Consider the following 16,970-nt stretch of genomic DNA (forward strand, 5'->3'; position numbering starts at 1 on the left):
TCTCAGGCACGTGACAGCTGTGACACCCAGCTATGCTTGGGCCAGCAGGTCTTTGACCCATCTTTGGTGTGAGAGGGCAAGTTCAGTCAGGGTGGGAGACCAAAACTAGAGGGAGGTACCAGAGCTACTAGTGTATCTTGGAGCTTTTGGGTTCTCTTGGGACAAGGGTTTAACAGAGGACATGGGCCACCTGGACTTGGGGCATTTCTCAGCTGAGACAATCTGTACCCCAAACAAAGCCTTACTCCTGGCTCCTGTGGGACGGCTGTGTCCCCAGAGCGTGCGTGCGGCGGGGAGTGCTGCACACTAGGAGCAGGGCTCTTCCCCTCCTGCTGGCAGGTGCCGTCCTCCTTGACCTGGAGCAGACCACTCTGCCCGGCATTGCTCACCTCATGGTGGAGACCATGATCATCTCTGACCAGATCAGAGCAGAAGACCGAGCCAACGTGCTGCGCGCCCTGCTGCTGAAGCACAGGTGGGTGACGCGTGGCTGAGGACTGCCAGGGCTCGGGGGTTACCTGCAAGCCCTGAGTGGCAAGGGAGGTGGGTCCCCTCATGGCCACCACTCTCCCCCTCAGCCACCCCAATGATGAGAAAGAGGGCTTCTTCCCGAGGAACCACTCCAGCTCCAGCATGAACTCCATCGTGGGGAACCACCACCACAACCACACCACCGACACATGTGTGCCCCTCATGGGGGAAGAGCGCATTGAGATGGCTGACCCCAAGGCCAATGAGACCGAGTGCAAGGAGGTGAGGGTGACATGGGTGACATGGGCAATTGCCGATTCTTTTTTCCACACCCTGGGGACAGCTGTCAGCCAGCAGCAGCCCTTGATGCCCCCCTCTGGGACCCTTCATGGGGGGCCTTATACTTGCAAGGGCTGAGCTCCCCTGGATCACTTGGAGCACTGGAAATCAGGTCGCTGCGTTATGATTTCAGGACCTAATTTTAGCCTCACATTGTATGCAAATGTCTGCTTGAGCATGAAATGGCAGCAGTGGTCCTGGGGCTTGCAGGGTGGTCATTTGCTGTGAGGTTGCCTTGCCCGTGAAGCAGGGTGGTGGGTGTGCAGCCGAGTCAAGCCGGGCTGCGGATATGCCAGTGGGGTGCAAGGCTGTGTAGGGAGACCGAGGCATGGGGTCTCCGTCCTTCCTTGTTTGTATTCTTCCCCAGCAGAAAAACCTGCATCTCCACAACTCTGAGGGCCACCGTAAATACCTGAAGCTGATGGAGAAGATCCCTGAAGATGCAGAGGCCACGGTGGTTCTTGTGGGTAAGAAGAGGTGGCATGTGGAGAATCCCAGGGCCAAAAGACATCCTGGTCTGACCCAGCTGTCTGTGCCCTCCCTCCTGAGGGGTATTTGGACATCTTTTACATGTTCCCAAAGTCCAACTGGGGAGGGAGCATCGTACTCTCTCTCCTTTGGTGATGGCACACATTTTGTCTGTCTGTAGTAAACTTAAGGAGTGCTGGGGTAGTTATTTTCTTAAATTAAGAAGTACTGCATGTGAAGAGGTTGATAGATGCTGGGAGCTGGGGCCCAGCTTAGAGGAGAAAGTCCCACCAGGCTCACCAAAACATCCCATTTTGCAGCTGAGAAGTGGGTCAGTGGTGCCCGAGGGACCGATGGCCAGGCACTGACTGCTAATGGGCCTCGTGCTGTCCTCTGACCATCACTGCCCTCCGCCCGGTCTTTTCACACCTTGCCAGCAGCTGGGCCCTGTCCTGGCCAGTATTGATTTCCGGCTGTGTGTGCCAAGAGGCTTTGAGTTTATGGAGCAGGACCTTGCTGGTGGCAAGGTCTCGGGTATCGGCCATAGCGCTGCCAGTAGATATTTCTCTGTGCAGGAAAATGGGCAGGCAGGTTCAAGCATCAGTGGGCTTGGTGCCTTCTGACCACAGGAGTGGTCCTTCTCAGCACTTTGCTTGGCAAATGTAGCTACACTACAAGCAAAGTAAATGTCATTGCCTATCCAGTAGATGAAAAGCTCGGGCAAAGAGGCTTGGCAGCTCAACCAAGCTGATGCTTAATCACGATGAGGCCAAATCAGCTTCATAAATGCACTTTGAATACTTGGATAACTTAACGCTGGCCATTTCTAAGGTAAGGCCGTGTCCTGGGATTCGCTTGGCCACTCGGATGGCCCAGCTTTGCCAGTCTAACACAGAACACAGCTCTTTGCTGGATGCAGATGGCAGAAAGATCAGTAATAATGCCAGAGGAATACAAGTGTTCAATAAACACTTGTGTTCAGTATGGGAAGGAAGCGGCTGGTGTGCCGGAGGATGCATGAATACTTCCCAATCTGTTAGGAATTGAGGAGGCTGCCAAGCATTGATGAGATGCGGACATTGTAAAACAAACTGTGCAGTTTGCACTTATGAGTGTTTAGAGAACTGGCTTGTTTTCATCTGAAAAAAAAAAAGTCTAGGAATACAGGGAACATACGAGAAAAACAGAAGAAAGCTCATAGCATCAGTGCTCAAGAAGGAGAGGACAGTGATTCAGTACCTATAGGTTGTTTAACCTAACGTCCTTCCCAGCCAAAATAATGGCAGAGCTAATATGGGATTCAATTAATAAAGAGCTAAAGGATAAGAATGTAATTATTGCCAAGCAGTGAGGTTTATGGGAAATAGGTCATGTCAAGCAAACCTGATTTCATTCTTTGATGAGATTAGAAGTTTGATAAAAGTAACATGTAAGAGACTTCCTTCCATAAGGCCCTGGCTAAGTGGAAAACAATATTCTGATTCAAAATTAGCCCCTTATAGTGTCAGTAGAGCCCGTGCGTAAGAGATTAAGAACAGGCTAACTGGGAGAGCTAAAGAAAGTAGCACTGCTTGGGAACAATCAGTGAACAGAGGACTTGGAGCAGTCCTCAGCATGAAGCTCAATGCCGTGTTAGTGGTCTGGGGACAAGTACGGGACTGCGGGGCTCGTGGGAATCCCGAAAATCCCTGTTTCCACTGTTAAAGGCAGCCCAGTACAGCTCACCCCAGTGATTAACTGCTCAAAACATTGCCTCCTGGTAGGTTGTGTGCAGTTCCTGGAGCAGCCAACTATGGCCTTCGTCCGACTAAATGAGGCTGTCTTCCTGGAATCTGTCTTGGAGGTTCCGATTCCTGTCAGATTCATCTTTGTGCTGCTGGGACCGAGCCAGGCCAATATGGACTACCACGAAATTGGCCGCTCAATCTCCACCCTCATGTCTGACAAGGTGAGGAGCTGACAGGCGGTAATGCTGGGGCAGGTGAGGGAGCTTCGGTAGCTCCACACAAGTCAGTCCCGGGATGAGAGCGCTGAGAGATGCTGTGCTAACGCCCAGGTAGTGCAGGCAGGCATGAGCATCTGGGATTTTTAAGATCAGCCTGGCTCGACCATGTTAGGATGCTGCCGTACAGAGGGAAGAGTATGACAGACACTTGACTGGGACAGAGGGTGCTAGGCTGGGTGAAGACGAGGGCTGTACATAAAAGCAGGAGCAAAGGACTGCCCAAGGTTAGAGGAGTTGTGCTCAGTTCATGTTTCACAAACAGAGATGAGAGGAGGCTGAGCGGTGCCTGTCACCGTGATGTCTGGCCCAGGCCACACTGACGAGAAGATCCAGCAGTGCCTGGGGATTGTTGGTCAGGAGTCTGGATGAAGCTTTCTAGCTGAGTCCCATGGCTGGGGTGTCCATGCAGAGGAGCACATCCGTGCAGGAGGAGAAATGAGGAGGCAGAAAGGTTTTTCGGCCAAGCGTGTGCACTGCTAGAAGTCCCCCATCTGGCTAGATGGCTGGAAAGTGAAATTCATTATCCTGGTAAGGAATTAAAGGCAAAGAAAAGCCAATTTGAGCATCTGCTGCATACATCCAGGACAGGAGAATCAGGGGTTCACAGGGTCCTCCTGGCTGGTGCCATGTAACTATAACTGAGTAACAAACCTGCCTGTCCTGCCACCAGTGCACAGCTCTCCCTGAACTGAGGACTAAAAGGTCCACTCAGAGCAGGTGGGTTGTGGACAGTGAGGTCTCCCAACTGAAAGATCCCTTCCCAGGAGCTGCACAGGGCTCAGCTGAGACCGTGTTTTGAGCTAGAAGTAGTGAGGTGCCATATTCCCAGCTTCAGCGCTGTGTTTGTGGGCTGATCTCACTCATTTGAGCCTCTGCTCCTCTGTTGCTGGAAGAAGGGAGCCAGCCGCTGCAGCCGGGGCTGGCCATGGCAAGGTTACACAGTGGCTGGCGCCGTGAGGAGAGTACAATATCACTTACAGCTTGAAGCTGTGGCTCCAGAGAGTCTGTGTGCTGCAGGGACCGTAGCTGTCCCCTACCTGCTTTACAGGCTGTTCACTTGTTCATCTTCCTCCAGCCCTTTCTCTGCAGTCACGTTCCAGAGGCAATGCAGCACTTCCGCCCGTTTGCCAGCAACTCCCTGCCTATCTGCAGTAGTCCTGTCCCCTCGTGGTCTCCTTGGAGTCCTTCCTTGTCATCTTGCCTTTGCTGTCAGGAGTATCTTCCCTTTTCTGCCTAGTTTCCCTTGCATGGCTTCCCTCATGCTGTAGACTCCTATTTTCCCTCCCTCTCCCACATGAAGACTCCCAAGAGTCTCTTATGCTCCTTGCTCAGGTCCTGGTTCTTGTGCTTTATCTGCAGTGCTTGTGTTAGGTTTGCGTGACAAGGTTTTGGTAGCGGGGGGGGCTACAGGGGTGGCTTCTGTGAGAAGCTGCTAGAAGCTTCCCCTGTGTCTGACAGAGCCAATGCCAGCCGGCTCCAAGACGGACCTGCCGCTGGCCAAGGCCAAGCCAATCAGCGCCTCTGGGATAACATATTTAAGAAGGAAAAAAACAGTTAGAGAGAGCTTTTGCAGCCGGAGAGAGGAGTGAGAAGATGTAAGAAACTCTGCAGACACCAAGGTCAGTGCAGATGGAGGGGGAGGAGGAGCTCCAGGCGCCGGAGCAGAGATCCCCCTGCAGCCTGTGGTGAAGACCATGGTGAAGCAGGCTGTCCCCCTGCAGCCCATGGAGGAAGGATGAGGGGGTGTAGAGATTCCACCTGCAGCCCGTGGAGGACCCCACGCCGGAGCAGGTGGAGGCACCCGAAGGAGGCTGTGGCCCGTGGGAAGCCCACACTGGAGCAAGTTCCTGGCCGGACCGGTGGACCCGTGAAGAGGGGAGCCCACGCCAGGGCAGGTTTGCTGGCAGGACTTGTGACCCCGTGGGGGACCCACGCTGGAGCAGTTTGCTCCTGAAGGTCTGCACCCCGTGAGAGGGACTCCATGCTGGAGCAGGGGAACAATGAGAGGAGTCCTCCCCCTGAGGATGAAGAAACACCGTGTGATGAACTGACTGTAACCCCCATTCCTCGTCCCCCTGTGCCGCTGAGGGGGGGGAGATTGAAGCCGGGAGTGAAGTCGAGCCCAGGAAGATGGGAGGGGTGGGGGGAGGTGTTTTAAGATTTGATTTTATTTCTCATTCCTCTACTCTGTTTTGCTCATGATGATAATTAGTGAATGATCTCTCCCTGTCCTTATCTCGACCCACAAGCTTTTTGTTATACTCTTTCTCCCCTGTCTAGTGAATGAGGGGAGTGAGAGAGCGGCTCTGGTGGGCACCTGGCTCCCAGCCAGGGTCAACCCACCACAGTGCTTTAGGGCTCCACCAGCTTCTCCCTCAAAACAAACCCAAGACCAGACTAGGAAGACATCAGTCTGTTGTTGCAGAGTCCTAATTTTGAGTTGCAGGGACAGAAAAAGTCTGTCACCTCTGTGGTGCCTGGCTTCTGGTACATCTCTGAGCTGGGCTCTAAAGAAGAGCCCTGCAGGACCAAGCAATGGCATGCAGGGCTTGTAAGGAGAAGGATCTTGGCCTGATGCAACCACGGTGATCTGGTGTGAACAGAGGCTCAGGCTGGCCAGGTGTAGCATCTAGCCTAGGGAAAGAGAGGCACCAGGCTAGCTGGGAAGCACAGCTCTAATTTTGTTTGGTGGAGAGGTCCCACGAGGGGCACCCCGTGGTCTGGTGGAGCATGCAGCTGGCAGAGATGCTGCAGGAGCATGGTCCTGGGCAAGTGCAGTGAGGCTTGAGGGAGAAAAGTAGGAGCAAGGAGGTCACTGGAAAGGAAGGATAGACTAGGGAGGACAGACATGGGATTAGGTGTGACATTGAATAGTTGGACAGGAGGATTTTAGGAGTGTGGATCAGAGAGTGGCAGTAGTGAGACAAGTAGTGGGTTGAGGGAGTGGGACGTTACTGTATGGTCACAGCAAGTGTTGTGTTTCCAGGCTGTAGATAGCTGGGTGCGGTTGCAATCTGAGCATTCTTCCTCTCTCTTTTCCCTGTCGCTCTCAGCACTTCCATGAGGCTGCATACATGGCAGATGACCGTCAAGACCTCCTCAATGCAATCAACGAGTTCTTGGACTGCAGCATTGTCATCCCCCCGTCGGAGGTGGAGGGGAAAGACTTGCTCAAATCCATTGCCACCTTCCAGAAGTTGCTGCTGAGGAAGAGGAAGGAGAGGGAGCAGAAGTCCATGAAGGAGGGGGCTGTCCAGGAAGCCAAAGGTCTCTCCACTCCCATTTGGGCAAAAGAGTTTGTGCCTATTGCCCTGCGTGCCCCAGCGGGCCCTCCCCTCACAGAGCCTGGCAGAGGGGTGAGCGGGGCCTGGCTCCTGCAGCGGGCAGCGGGGAGGGGGGCGAGGGGAGGCAGGACAGTGGCTGTGGGCAGCTCTGGCAGCTGGGGGCAGCTGGAGGCAGTGGGATGTGCAGTCACAGGGCGCCCACCAGGTTAACGCCGCTGAAGGAAGCTCTCCATGGGTATGGGGGGGTGGGACAGCCCCAGGGCAGATCTGCATTCCCCTGCTCAAGCCCTGCCCTCTCTGCACCTCCAGAGCTGTGTGAAGTGAAAGCTGAGGAAGAAGAGGAGGAAGCTGAGGACGACCCTTTGAAGCGGACCGGGATATTTTTTGGAGGTCTGGTTCGGGACATAAAGCGCAGGTACCCCAAATACCTCAGTGACATCAGAGACGCCTTGCACAGCCAGTGTCTCGCGGCCGTTCTCTTCATCTACTTTGCTGCTCTCTCTCCTGCCATCACCTTCGGGGGACTCCTAGGTAATGGGCCTGCTTTCTGGTCTGCTCTTTGCACGCTGGGACACTGGCTGTGTCTGTGTGATGCTGTGCCGGGGTGGGCTTCGGTGCCGCTCCCTTGGGGAGAGCGGTGGCACTGCACGTCGGCTGCTGCCTTGTCCCCTCCCTGCCGCTTGGCCTCTCCAGCCTCGGCTCCCTGGGCTCCCTCTGCGCTCCCTGCCCAACGCAGGGGACCTCTGACTGATGGGATGGGGACCTGCCTCCTCCCTCTGGAGCTGTGTCTGCAGCCTGTCTGCCTGCGGTGATGGTGCCTGTGTCCGGGCTGTAACACTCACACATTGTTCTCTTTCCCAGGAGAGAAAACTGAGGGTCTCATGGGGGTCTCCGAGCTGATAATCTCCACCTCGGTTTTAGGGATCCTCTTCTCCCTGCTTGGAGCCCAGCCGCTCCTGGTCATTGGCTTCTCAGGGCCTCTGCTGGTGTTTGAAGAAGCTTTTTACAAGGTACATGTGAGGCAGTGTCCATGCTTGGCATCCACTCGCTCTGCCCTTGTGCTGGAGAGGGCAGCTGGCGTTTCTCAGCTCTCCAGAGGAACTGCGGTGGTGTGGACTCCTTGGGTCCCGCCAGGCTGCCCTCAGCTTGGCCGGGGCTGGCCCTGGCTCTGGGTGACCCTTTGCAGGTCATGCCGTAGGGACTTCTGCCTTCTGCTTCTGTATCCCATGGACTGACCCCTTTGAGGTGTGACAGTGGTATTAGCACTCCTCTGCCTGCTGACTGTGAGGGCAGCATCGTCCCCAGCCCTGTGCCGCTCCCGTCGTGGCACAATGAGCACTTGTAGCTGCATCCTAAAATACTGGTCCATAATACTTTCTTGTTCTTGGGACTCCCTTTGAAGACCATTTCACAGCTTTTACCTGTGTCCAGATTTCCTTGTATGGGAACCTAACAACGTTCAGCGTGCCACCCATTTGGGAAGTCCCACGTACATTACTCTCACCTCTCAGGATGAGCCCAAGGGTGTGTGTGGAGATATTCTGGCCACCCAGGATGGACATGTTTCTTTCTCAAGTAGCATGACTCCTTCCCTGTTAAAAGCATCCCTGTGTCACTGTACCTCCAAGCAGTGGGTCTAATCTTTCTCCTTTTTTCTGACTCTTAGAATGTTTGGGCTTTTAAAGCATGGTTTTTCCTCCAGCTAGATTTTCAACTTGGCGTGTCAGGACTTTGGAGCTGGTGATGCCATTGCACAGCGGGAAGTTCACTGCTCTCCTGTGACCCCACTTCTCACTGACTGCTTTAGCTTTGCCCAGGCATGGCGTACAAAGGTGTACCTCTGCCCTGTGTGAGGGCACAGTCTGCAGTGGTACCGAGGATGGTAGGGATGTAGGGATGTGATTTGTGCTGGAAGTAGTTGGTGTTTCTGCCTGTAGATGAGCAGTGGAGATAGTCTGTTCTGTGGTGACAGCCGGGGGGCTTTTCTCCGCACAGATACAGCAGGACACTGTCTGGGATCGTGCCTTTATGCAGTGGGACGTAGCAGGCTGCTCAGGCTCTCCTTGGCGGGGAGCAGGCTTGTGCTGTTGAATGCATGGAGCAGTGGAGAGCTGTGTTCAAGTAATGGCACCTCCACATGGGTGGGGTGGGGAGCATCATGCATGGGATGGCTTCAGCAGAGAGCGAAGGAGGTTCTGTTACAAAGACTGGAGCGGTAAAGACCTGCTTGGTGTGAGCTGGCTGGTGTTAAATCAAAGTCTGCAATTTTACCTGTGACTCCAGCCCTGAGTTCACTGTGCTGGATGCCCAAGCAGATATGGATGCTTTTTTCCAGGAGAGTCTGTGATCTTAATGGGGAGGAGATGCGGGAGGCAACCTGAGGAGCCATGAGTAACTCCTTCCCCTTTCCATTTCAGTTCTGCCAGACACAAGGCATTGAGTATCTGACAGGCAGAGTGTGGATTGGTTTGTGGCTCATCGTCTTCATCTTCATTATCGTGGCAGCTGAGGGAAGCTTCTTGGTGCGCTACATCTCGCCTTTCACCCAGGAGATCTTTGCTTTCCTCATCTCCCTCATCTTTATCTACGAGACCTTCTACAAACTGTACAAGGTGAACCTTCCCCAGGGAGATGGGCTGCCGCATCTCTTAGTCCCCCAGGAACCTGCTGCTTTAGCATACAGGAGGCAGGGGAACAGGGCCAGCACAGCCACAGCTTTCCTAGGCGTTCTGCAGAGCAGTTCTTTGCTGGCCTCTCACGCCCCAGCCCAGCTGGCCCCTGTGCCACCACAGAGGCTGGCAGGACGAGCCCTAACAACTGTCTCCCCTTCTCTTCCTGCAGGAGGCATTAAAGAGGGGCCACTTTTCTCTCCCCAGCCCTCTCCAGCTGGGTAGGTTGCGAGGCGAGGTGACGGATGCTGGGATTGTCCGTGCCCACCATCTACCGCCCTCACCTCTCCACAGAGCAGGACACCTCCGCATCCCCCTGCCCCCAGTAGTGACAGTGCCCCCTGCTCCTCCTTGCAGTGACAGTGCCCGCTGCTTCTCTCACCTGCCCAGGTGTTTGCAGAACATCCTCTGCTGAAGTTTTACCCACCGAACGTGCAGAGCGGCCTGAATGCCAGCATGCTCTCTGCGGATGCGATGTCACTGGGAATCAGGATGCAGCCCAACACCGCTCTCCTCTCCCTCATCCTCATGCTAGGCACCTTCTTCATTGCCTTCTTCATGCGCAAGTTCAAGAACAGCCGTTTCTTAGGAGGAAAGGTGAGAAATTTGTGGGACCCAGATGTTAAGGCCAAGGGACATGCCAACCGAATAATGCTTCTTGCTACAGCCCTTTTGTTCTCCAGAGCATTTGGACTGTCCCCCAAAGAAACACCAGCAATCCCCCAAATACCATGCAGAAGGGAAGGTAGCCTGACCTAGGCTGCAGACCAGAGCTGGCCGTTGATGGTATCTGCACCGTCCTCCTCCAGTGAGCTTTGCTAAAAAGTCCTCTGGGCCTTGGGAAACCTCCTTTGGCTGGATAAAAATCTGTTAAACTAGAATATAGGAGGGAGAGCTTACAACTTGTTCCCTTTGGACATCTCTGTACGTGCAAGTCATCTGTGTAATACCTGGAGCACCGTCCGCATAGGCCAGCTGGACCAATTAGCCAGTCACTTAAGCGTGGCTGGAGAACTGTTTGTTGGGCAGTGGGGTGTGCCGTGGGTCCCGGCTGGGTTCCCTTGCCCTGCTCATCAGCAGTGCTCAGGTTTGCAGCGGTGCCTGGCCCCGTCTGGGGCTTCGCTTTGCCGCAGGCTCCCTGTAGCGGGGTGGGTGCCCAGAGCCGTCCCGTTCCCTTTGCCAGCGAGGGTGTTTGTTCTGCAGGCTCGGCGGATCATTGGAGACTTCGGGATCCCCATCTCCATCCTGGTCATGGTGCTGGTGGATTACACCATCACCGACACGTACACGCAGGTAGGTGCAACGCCACCCTCAGAGCCCCTTCTGCAGCCCAGCAGTGATCCCTGCGGCACCGTGGCCTGCTCTCCTGCAACAGGGGGTTTGTGTTTCCTGCCCCTTTAGTCATAACGGCGCAAAGCAAACAGACGCTCCCCTTGTCCTCACTCCCACGTTGAAGGGAAGCTCCAAGGGTCTCACTGAGATGGAGACCAGACCTGCAGGAACTGGAGTGCCCTGGTATCTCTCTGATATTCCAGCTGATAGTAGGGCAGGCTTTACGGGACCGGAGAGATTCAGTGCAGTTAATTCCTTGGGTTTAATTCTAAAAACCTGCAGTCAATCAACACAACATAAACTGGTCATTCACACTGAAGAGGCTGGCATATAGAGTGGTTTCAGTGGGGTACTCAGTCGTGGTTTTAGTACTTAAAATATTTATATTGTCCTTGACTATATACTAGTAAATATTTTGATCACTTGATCTCAAACACAATGATCTCTTTCCCAGTTTATGTACAAACTTAAATGTTTTCAAACAAACCCATCTCACAGGTTTCCTTCTTTTCCCCCTTTTTTAGTAGATGCATAGATATATCTTTTGGGGTTGGTATTTCTTTCCACTGACACCAGGGAGAAGGTGAGAGGCAGTTCCTGTTCAGCATGCAAGGTTTTTATCAAGACAGCCCAAAGCTTAGTGGCATCCAAATGCATTTTTATTCATTTACATTTCAATGAAAAATCTGGCTTTATCAGACGTTAGTAAAATCATGCACTTTGTTATACCCTTTTCATACCCTTCTACACTTCTGCGATTAATATCAAAAGCATTATCATTTCAGTATTAACTCAGCATATGTACAAAGCTTTCCGAGAAAATGGTACTTAGTTACGCAGCTTAGCTCAAGCACAAGCATTCCAGGAATATTATTCATACTTATGCTGATTAACATAAATGCAAATCATAAACTATCCCTGCAGTCCTCACGCAGGCAGATAGCAAGAACTGCTGTAGAGCAGCACAGAGCCAAGAGTTCAAATGCTGATGAACGCAGGGTCAGGACGATGTACAGCTAGGAGTTTGTGTGGTCTCTGATGGGAGCACAAACATGATATTCCCTCTGAACATGATCAGAGTGAGGTCATTTCCAGAGAATGTGGCCAGTTCTGGGGTCCACACTGCAAAAACAATATTGGAAAAATGTCTCAGAAAAGGCTTGGGAAGTCTGGAAAGCCACCGCAGAGAAGCGTGGGCAGTTCTGGACAATTGATTTGTCCAAGCAGAGGTCAAGCAGCATTTTAACCATGCAAGCACTGACATGGGGGTGAGGTTCTTGAGGGAAGATATTTTCTTGGTCTCTTGGACAAAACCCATGGGAATTCCAATAGCTGAAAGAGGAAATGAGACAGGCTCATGTTAGGCGACATGGGAATTTTTGCACTGAAGGGAATTATCTACGAGAAAGTCCCACTCAGGTCAGTGTGGCTGTCTCATAATCTGAGGTGTTCAGACCAGGGATACCAGGAGGATTGAGGCTAGACCTGTGTGAGGCTGTGGACACATGTGTATTGATGAATAACTGCTGGGGTTTGTGGCTACACCACCAGAAGCTGAATGTCCCCTCTGGCCTGTCGGTGACATCTCCTCACAAGCGTGGATGGTTCATTCACCCCATGGGCAGCAGTGGGACCTTTCCGATGTGGATGATGTTTGCCTCTGCCATCCCTGCCCTCCTGGTCTTCATTCTTATCTTCATGGAGACACAGATCACAACGTGAGTACCTTCCCCACCAACACCAACCATCACTATCCCCCGGGTGGGTGGAGCTGGGACGGGTGCTGGTGGCATTGGTGTGGAGATGCACTGGCATGCCAGCGGGACAGCAGGGGCAAGATCCTGGCCATTTTGGACTGTACCTTCTTGGGTTCTCCCGTCATCTCTTGGCTCCCCTCCTGCACCACAGTGTGGTGGAGACTTGCCTCTGTCAAGCACAGGAGGAAACCTCTAACCTGAGGTTGACAGCCACCATCCCTCTCCTCAGCCATCTCCTTGTCCCCATGTGTGCCCTCCCCAGGGAGTGAACATTGTCCCCAGTCACAGCGCTGTCCCTGGACACTGGGGTGGGCCTGGTACCGACCCGGGCTCTTTTTCCTCCCAGGCTGATTGTGAGCAAGAAGGAGAGGAAGCTGCTGAAAGGCTCTGGCTTCCACCTGGACCTGCTGCTCATTGGCACTATGGGAGGACTTTGTGCGCTCTTCGGGCTGCCGTGGCTGACTGCAGCAACTGTGCGCTCCGTTACCCACGTCAACGCCCTGACGGTCATGAGCAAGGCCATTGCGCCAGGAGAGAAGCCCAAGATCGAGGAGGTGAAGGAGCAGCGTGTGACCGGAGTGCTTATTGCTGCCCTCGTCGGTGAGCCTCTGCTCAGGTCAAGGAGCGAGGGGGGAGGTCAGGGCTGACCACTCGAATCTCCCTCCTGGTGGCATCCCTTCCCCACTACACTGCCTGCTCGCTGCAGGACTGCCCCCACCTACACACACGCCAGCTCTCCTCTGGCAGTCCCTCAGGGTCAGTCCTCTGCAACCTCCAGCTACCTAGACCCCTCTTGAGCTTTCTTTCCCTGTACCCCAGGACAGACACAGAGGAGGCGGGAGAGGGATGGAGGCTGGGGTGCCTTGCAGAGGGGCTGGCGTGGGACACGCCATGCTCTGAGCTCTGTCTGTGCAGGTCTGTCCATTGTGATGGGGAACATGCTGCGGCAGATCCCACTGGCTGTGCTTTTCGGCATCTTCCTCTACATGGGGGTTACGTCGCTCACTGGCATCCAGCTCTACGAGCGGCTGCTCCTGATCTTCATGCCATCCAAGCACCACCCTGACCACATCTATGTTGTTAAGGTGAGCGAAGGCACGTGGCGGGGAACCAGGTAATGAGGAGCAGAGGAAGAAGAGGCAGGTGGGGGGAGGATGGTGCCTTGCTAGAGTGATTTTTTAGCTTGGTGGCCCCCCTTGGCTGCAAGTTTGTGCCAAGAGGTAGTGCAGGCCATGCACAGAGGTGATATAACGGTACGATAGCGTGCTGACAGGCTGCACAGAGGAGTGTGTTACCAGGATATTGTATGGACAGACTTGTTTATAGGGTGATGCATTACTTGAATGGGTGTAGGGACACTGCACTGCCAGGTGGGTGTGCTGCTAGGTGGCACAGAGCCGGGTGTGGCAAAGAGTTCTGCCTTGCTGTAGAGTACAGGCAGGTAGAGCGTGCAGCAGTGTTGTGTTACTGTGCTGTGCTATGCAAAAGGGTTATGTTTTGCAGTTTGGGTCTTCATTAATCTCTGTGGAAGGATAATGTGTTCTTTGACTGGATTTACCTCCCTAGGTGAAGACCTGGAGAATGAATCTCTTCACCTGCATTCAACTGGCCTGCATCGTACTGCTCTGGGTGGTGAAATCTACGGTGGCATCCTTGGCCTTCCCCTTTGTCCTGATCATGACAGTGCCATTGCGACGCTTCGTGCTTCCCCGCTTCTTCCACGACAGGGAGCTCAAAGCGGTAAGCAGATAACTGTCCTCACAGTCTAGCTTGCAGCACTGGAGTGAGGTTGAGGAGATCTGGCAGATGAAAGGCTGGGTGATCCTCCCAGGCTGGGAGATGGCAAAGCCTTGGCTTTCCATGCTGTTTTCTGGGGCTCTTTGTTCAACAGCAGTAGGTGGGTTGATGGCTTCCTCAGAGCTTGCAGCCCTGGGAGCGTGGTGTGGGATGGATGGGCAGCCTAGGGCAAGGAGACAAAGGATCCTGCCCGCAGAGGCCTGGAATAAGGATTTCCTCTTCCATCCCTCTCTCCATTTGTGGTTGCTTCATCAAGAGACACCCCATTTCCCCACTGCGACAGCAGCAAGGACAGCCCAGCAGCACACGGGGGCCTGTGGCTGTTTGGCACAGGAGCGTGAAACCACAGTGCCAGGGTGCTGGCAGCTCCTCCGCTGATGCCGACATCCTGAGCTCCTGTTGGAGAGCAGCCTGGAGCAGCACCCAGCAGTGGGTGCTGCCAGCAGGGGAGGAGGGAGGAGCTGCTGTGCTGGACTGAAGCCCCAGTGATGGGCACTGTCAGACAAGAACACTTACAGGAAAGGGCATGGGGCTGGGGAAGCATGGACGGGCAGGAGGGGCAAAAAAAGGGTCCATTTGGGAGAGGAAGGAGCAAGAGCTTTGCTCTTCCCCGCGCAGCCCAGCTGCCTGGCTCACTGCATGCTGATCCCTCAGTGCCAGGATGGACCCTGCTCTGGGGGTGGCTGTGGCCTTCAGAGCCCGATCTCTGCCTCTCCCCAGTTGGACTCGGAAGATGCGGAGCCAAACTTTGACGAGGACGGCCGGGATGAGTACAACGAGCTGCACATGCCTGTGTGAGCTGGGACGTGCCCTCCCCGCTCACAGGACAAGCCACTCACGCCTGCTCACCCCTCCCAAGGACTAACTGGAGACTTGTTGTGAGTCACGCAATCTCTTGCCTGGGCCAACGAATGGCTGTTCCATAGCCCCGCAGGAGGCAGCCCCGGCTCCTGCTGCCCCGTCGCTCGCTCAGCAGAGGCTGTGAGTCTCTCTCCTCTTGGACCTGGTGGGCTGAGAGATGCCTCTCACATCCTGAAGCTGCATGGGTCCGGAGTGCCCGTGGGTCAGGGGTCTGCCCCATCCCTGCTGGAGGCCACTTGTGTCCAGTCTCCAGGTGGTGAAGGGGAGCCATGCCAGCTGGTGCCACTGTGTCCCCCTCTGTTACCATGAAGCTTGGGCATCTCAGCACCACGTGCCACCAAGCAGTCACAAGGATAGGCTGGATGCTGCCTGCAGATGGCCGGTGGGCTCCTCCCAGGCCAGCAGCCTCCTTGGCCTTGCTTCTGCTCCCTCTGCCCCCTTCCAGGACTGCTCACGCTGGGCTTGTGCCACAACCCGTGGCCCATGGGGCTGCTGCAGCCTGGCAGGTGGGCAAAAAGGGACCAGCACTCTGGCCCTGTCCTCCAGACCATCATCTGCCCAGTCATTCTCCCACAAGACTGGTTTCTGCTCTTGCTCGGCATGGGGGAGGCTGTTTGCTTCCTCCCAATTTTCCCAACCCTCTTCCCAAAGGAAAAGCACACGGGGAGGGGAGGCTGGGGACAAGCAGGCATTCCAAAGCCTCGGTGCTTGCCCTCTTGCAGGGACTAAGGTGCCATTCTGCACCTCCACAAAGGTTGCAGGGGTAAAAACTCATCACAGGTCTATGTCACAGTTCCTGATCCCCATGTTCTCGTTCCTGAGAACAAACCATATTTAAAAGAGATGTAGTGCCGGAGCACAAAACAGTCCTTTGGGTCCCCTCCCTTCCCCCAGTCTGGCTCCCTGCAGCCCTGCAAGGAAGCCACTGAAACCCTCAGCCCCAATTCTGCCGCCATACCAGGGTGACCTTTCATGTCCAGGGGTGCCCTCCTACTGGGAAGGAGCAGCATTCAGCGTGCCCAGCACTCAGCCCCCATCACCTCTGGGCAGCTCGGAACACCTTTGCTGGCAGGGCTGTCTCCTGGGGTCTCCCTGGGCCAGCAGCCCCCATTCAGAGCTGCCTCAGAAACCACTGACAGTGCTCTTGCTGCCCACATGGCTCTGAGGGTAGTGCCAGAGGAGACGGGCACCCCAGCCTCTGCCTGATGGTCAGAGCTGGAGTGGCCTTGCGGAGGGGGCTGGGATGCTCGCTCCACCATTGGAGTTGGGACAAGCTGCTGCCCCGCTTCCCACTTATCAGCCTGGCTCCTCCAAGAGATGGTGGGCGCTTCATTACTGGGAAGGTCTGACACCTTTCCCAGGAGGCTGCAGGAATATCCCACTAGAGAGAGAAACCACCCCCCGTGGCAGGTTCCTGCCCCACAGCCCAGCTCCCCGCAGGGCCCGGGGCAGAGAGACCAGTGTCTCTGTGTGTCTGTGGCCATGTGTGTCCTGTCCTCCCCGTGTAGTGTAGGAGGCCTGTTGTCGCTGTGCATTGTGACTCCTCTGACTGTAGTGGAAACAGCTACACCAATAAACTCTTCACAGGAACTGTGTCTGGCTCTTCACTTTTGTTTGTTAATTGGCAATAAATTGATTGAAATTCCCCAACGCAAAACTGTTTCTTGCCCACAGCAACAGCCAGTGATGAAGCAAACCCCAGCTGGAGTGGGGACTGTCACCTTGTCACTCACTACCAGCACAGAGGTGGGCTGTCCATCACCATCACCGTGCTGGCTGCTGGCTGTACCTGTGCGCTCAGCAGTGCTCAGTGCCCTTACCCAGCCTGCAGCCAGGGCCATGGGCTGAGCACAGAGGAAACATCTCATTAAACACACATTCCCTCCACACTTTCTTCCCAGGCAGGAGCTGAGCCAGGTACCCATGAGCTGCTGGCTGCCCACAGCCCACGCGGTGATGCATTGGATGTCCTCCACTTGTGCTCTGC

General features: G+C 54.7%; 1 protein-coding gene across 4 annotated transcripts in view; it reads left to right on the forward strand.

Moving 5' to 3' along the window:
• Window positions 1–16,573, forward strand: part of SLC4A3 (solute carrier family 4 member 3) — a 35,342-nt gene extending 18,769 nt beyond the window's left edge. For 3 of the 4 annotated variants that reach the window (XM_054830525.1, XM_054830527.1, XM_054830524.1), the window contains exons 9-23: window positions 340–475; window positions 579–753; window positions 1,178–1,277; window positions 3,042–3,226; window positions 6,337–6,550; window positions 6,877–7,098; window positions 7,429–7,577; window positions 8,985–9,179; window positions 9,627–9,833; window positions 10,440–10,529; window positions 12,120–12,286; window positions 12,672–12,925; window positions 13,241–13,410; window positions 13,892–14,065; window positions 14,843–16,573. In XM_054830525.1, the coding sequence (XP_054686500.1) occupies window positions 340–475; window positions 579–753; window positions 1,178–1,277; window positions 3,042–3,226; window positions 6,337–6,550; window positions 6,877–7,098; window positions 7,429–7,577; window positions 8,985–9,179; window positions 9,627–9,833; window positions 10,440–10,529; window positions 12,120–12,286; window positions 12,672–12,925; window positions 13,241–13,410; window positions 13,892–14,065; window positions 14,843–14,920 (2,516 nt within the window). In that variant the 3' untranslated portion in view covers window positions 14,921–16,573. The remainder of the gene's footprint in view (window positions 1–339; window positions 476–578; window positions 754–1,177; window positions 1,278–3,041; window positions 3,227–6,336; window positions 6,551–6,876; window positions 7,099–7,428; window positions 7,578–8,984; window positions 9,180–9,626; window positions 9,834–10,439; window positions 10,530–12,119; window positions 12,287–12,671; window positions 12,926–13,240; window positions 13,411–13,891; window positions 14,066–14,842) is intronic. The other variant, XM_054830526.1, reaches the window with a different exon arrangement.
• Window positions 16,574–16,970: the final 397 nt, after the last annotated feature.

Source organism: Grus americana, chromosome 6 (genome assembly GCF_028858705.1).
Source record: "Grus americana isolate bGruAme1 chromosome 6, bGruAme1.mat, whole genome shotgun sequence".
NCBI classification, from domain to species: Eukaryota; Metazoa; Chordata; class Aves; order Gruiformes; family Gruidae; genus Grus; species Grus americana.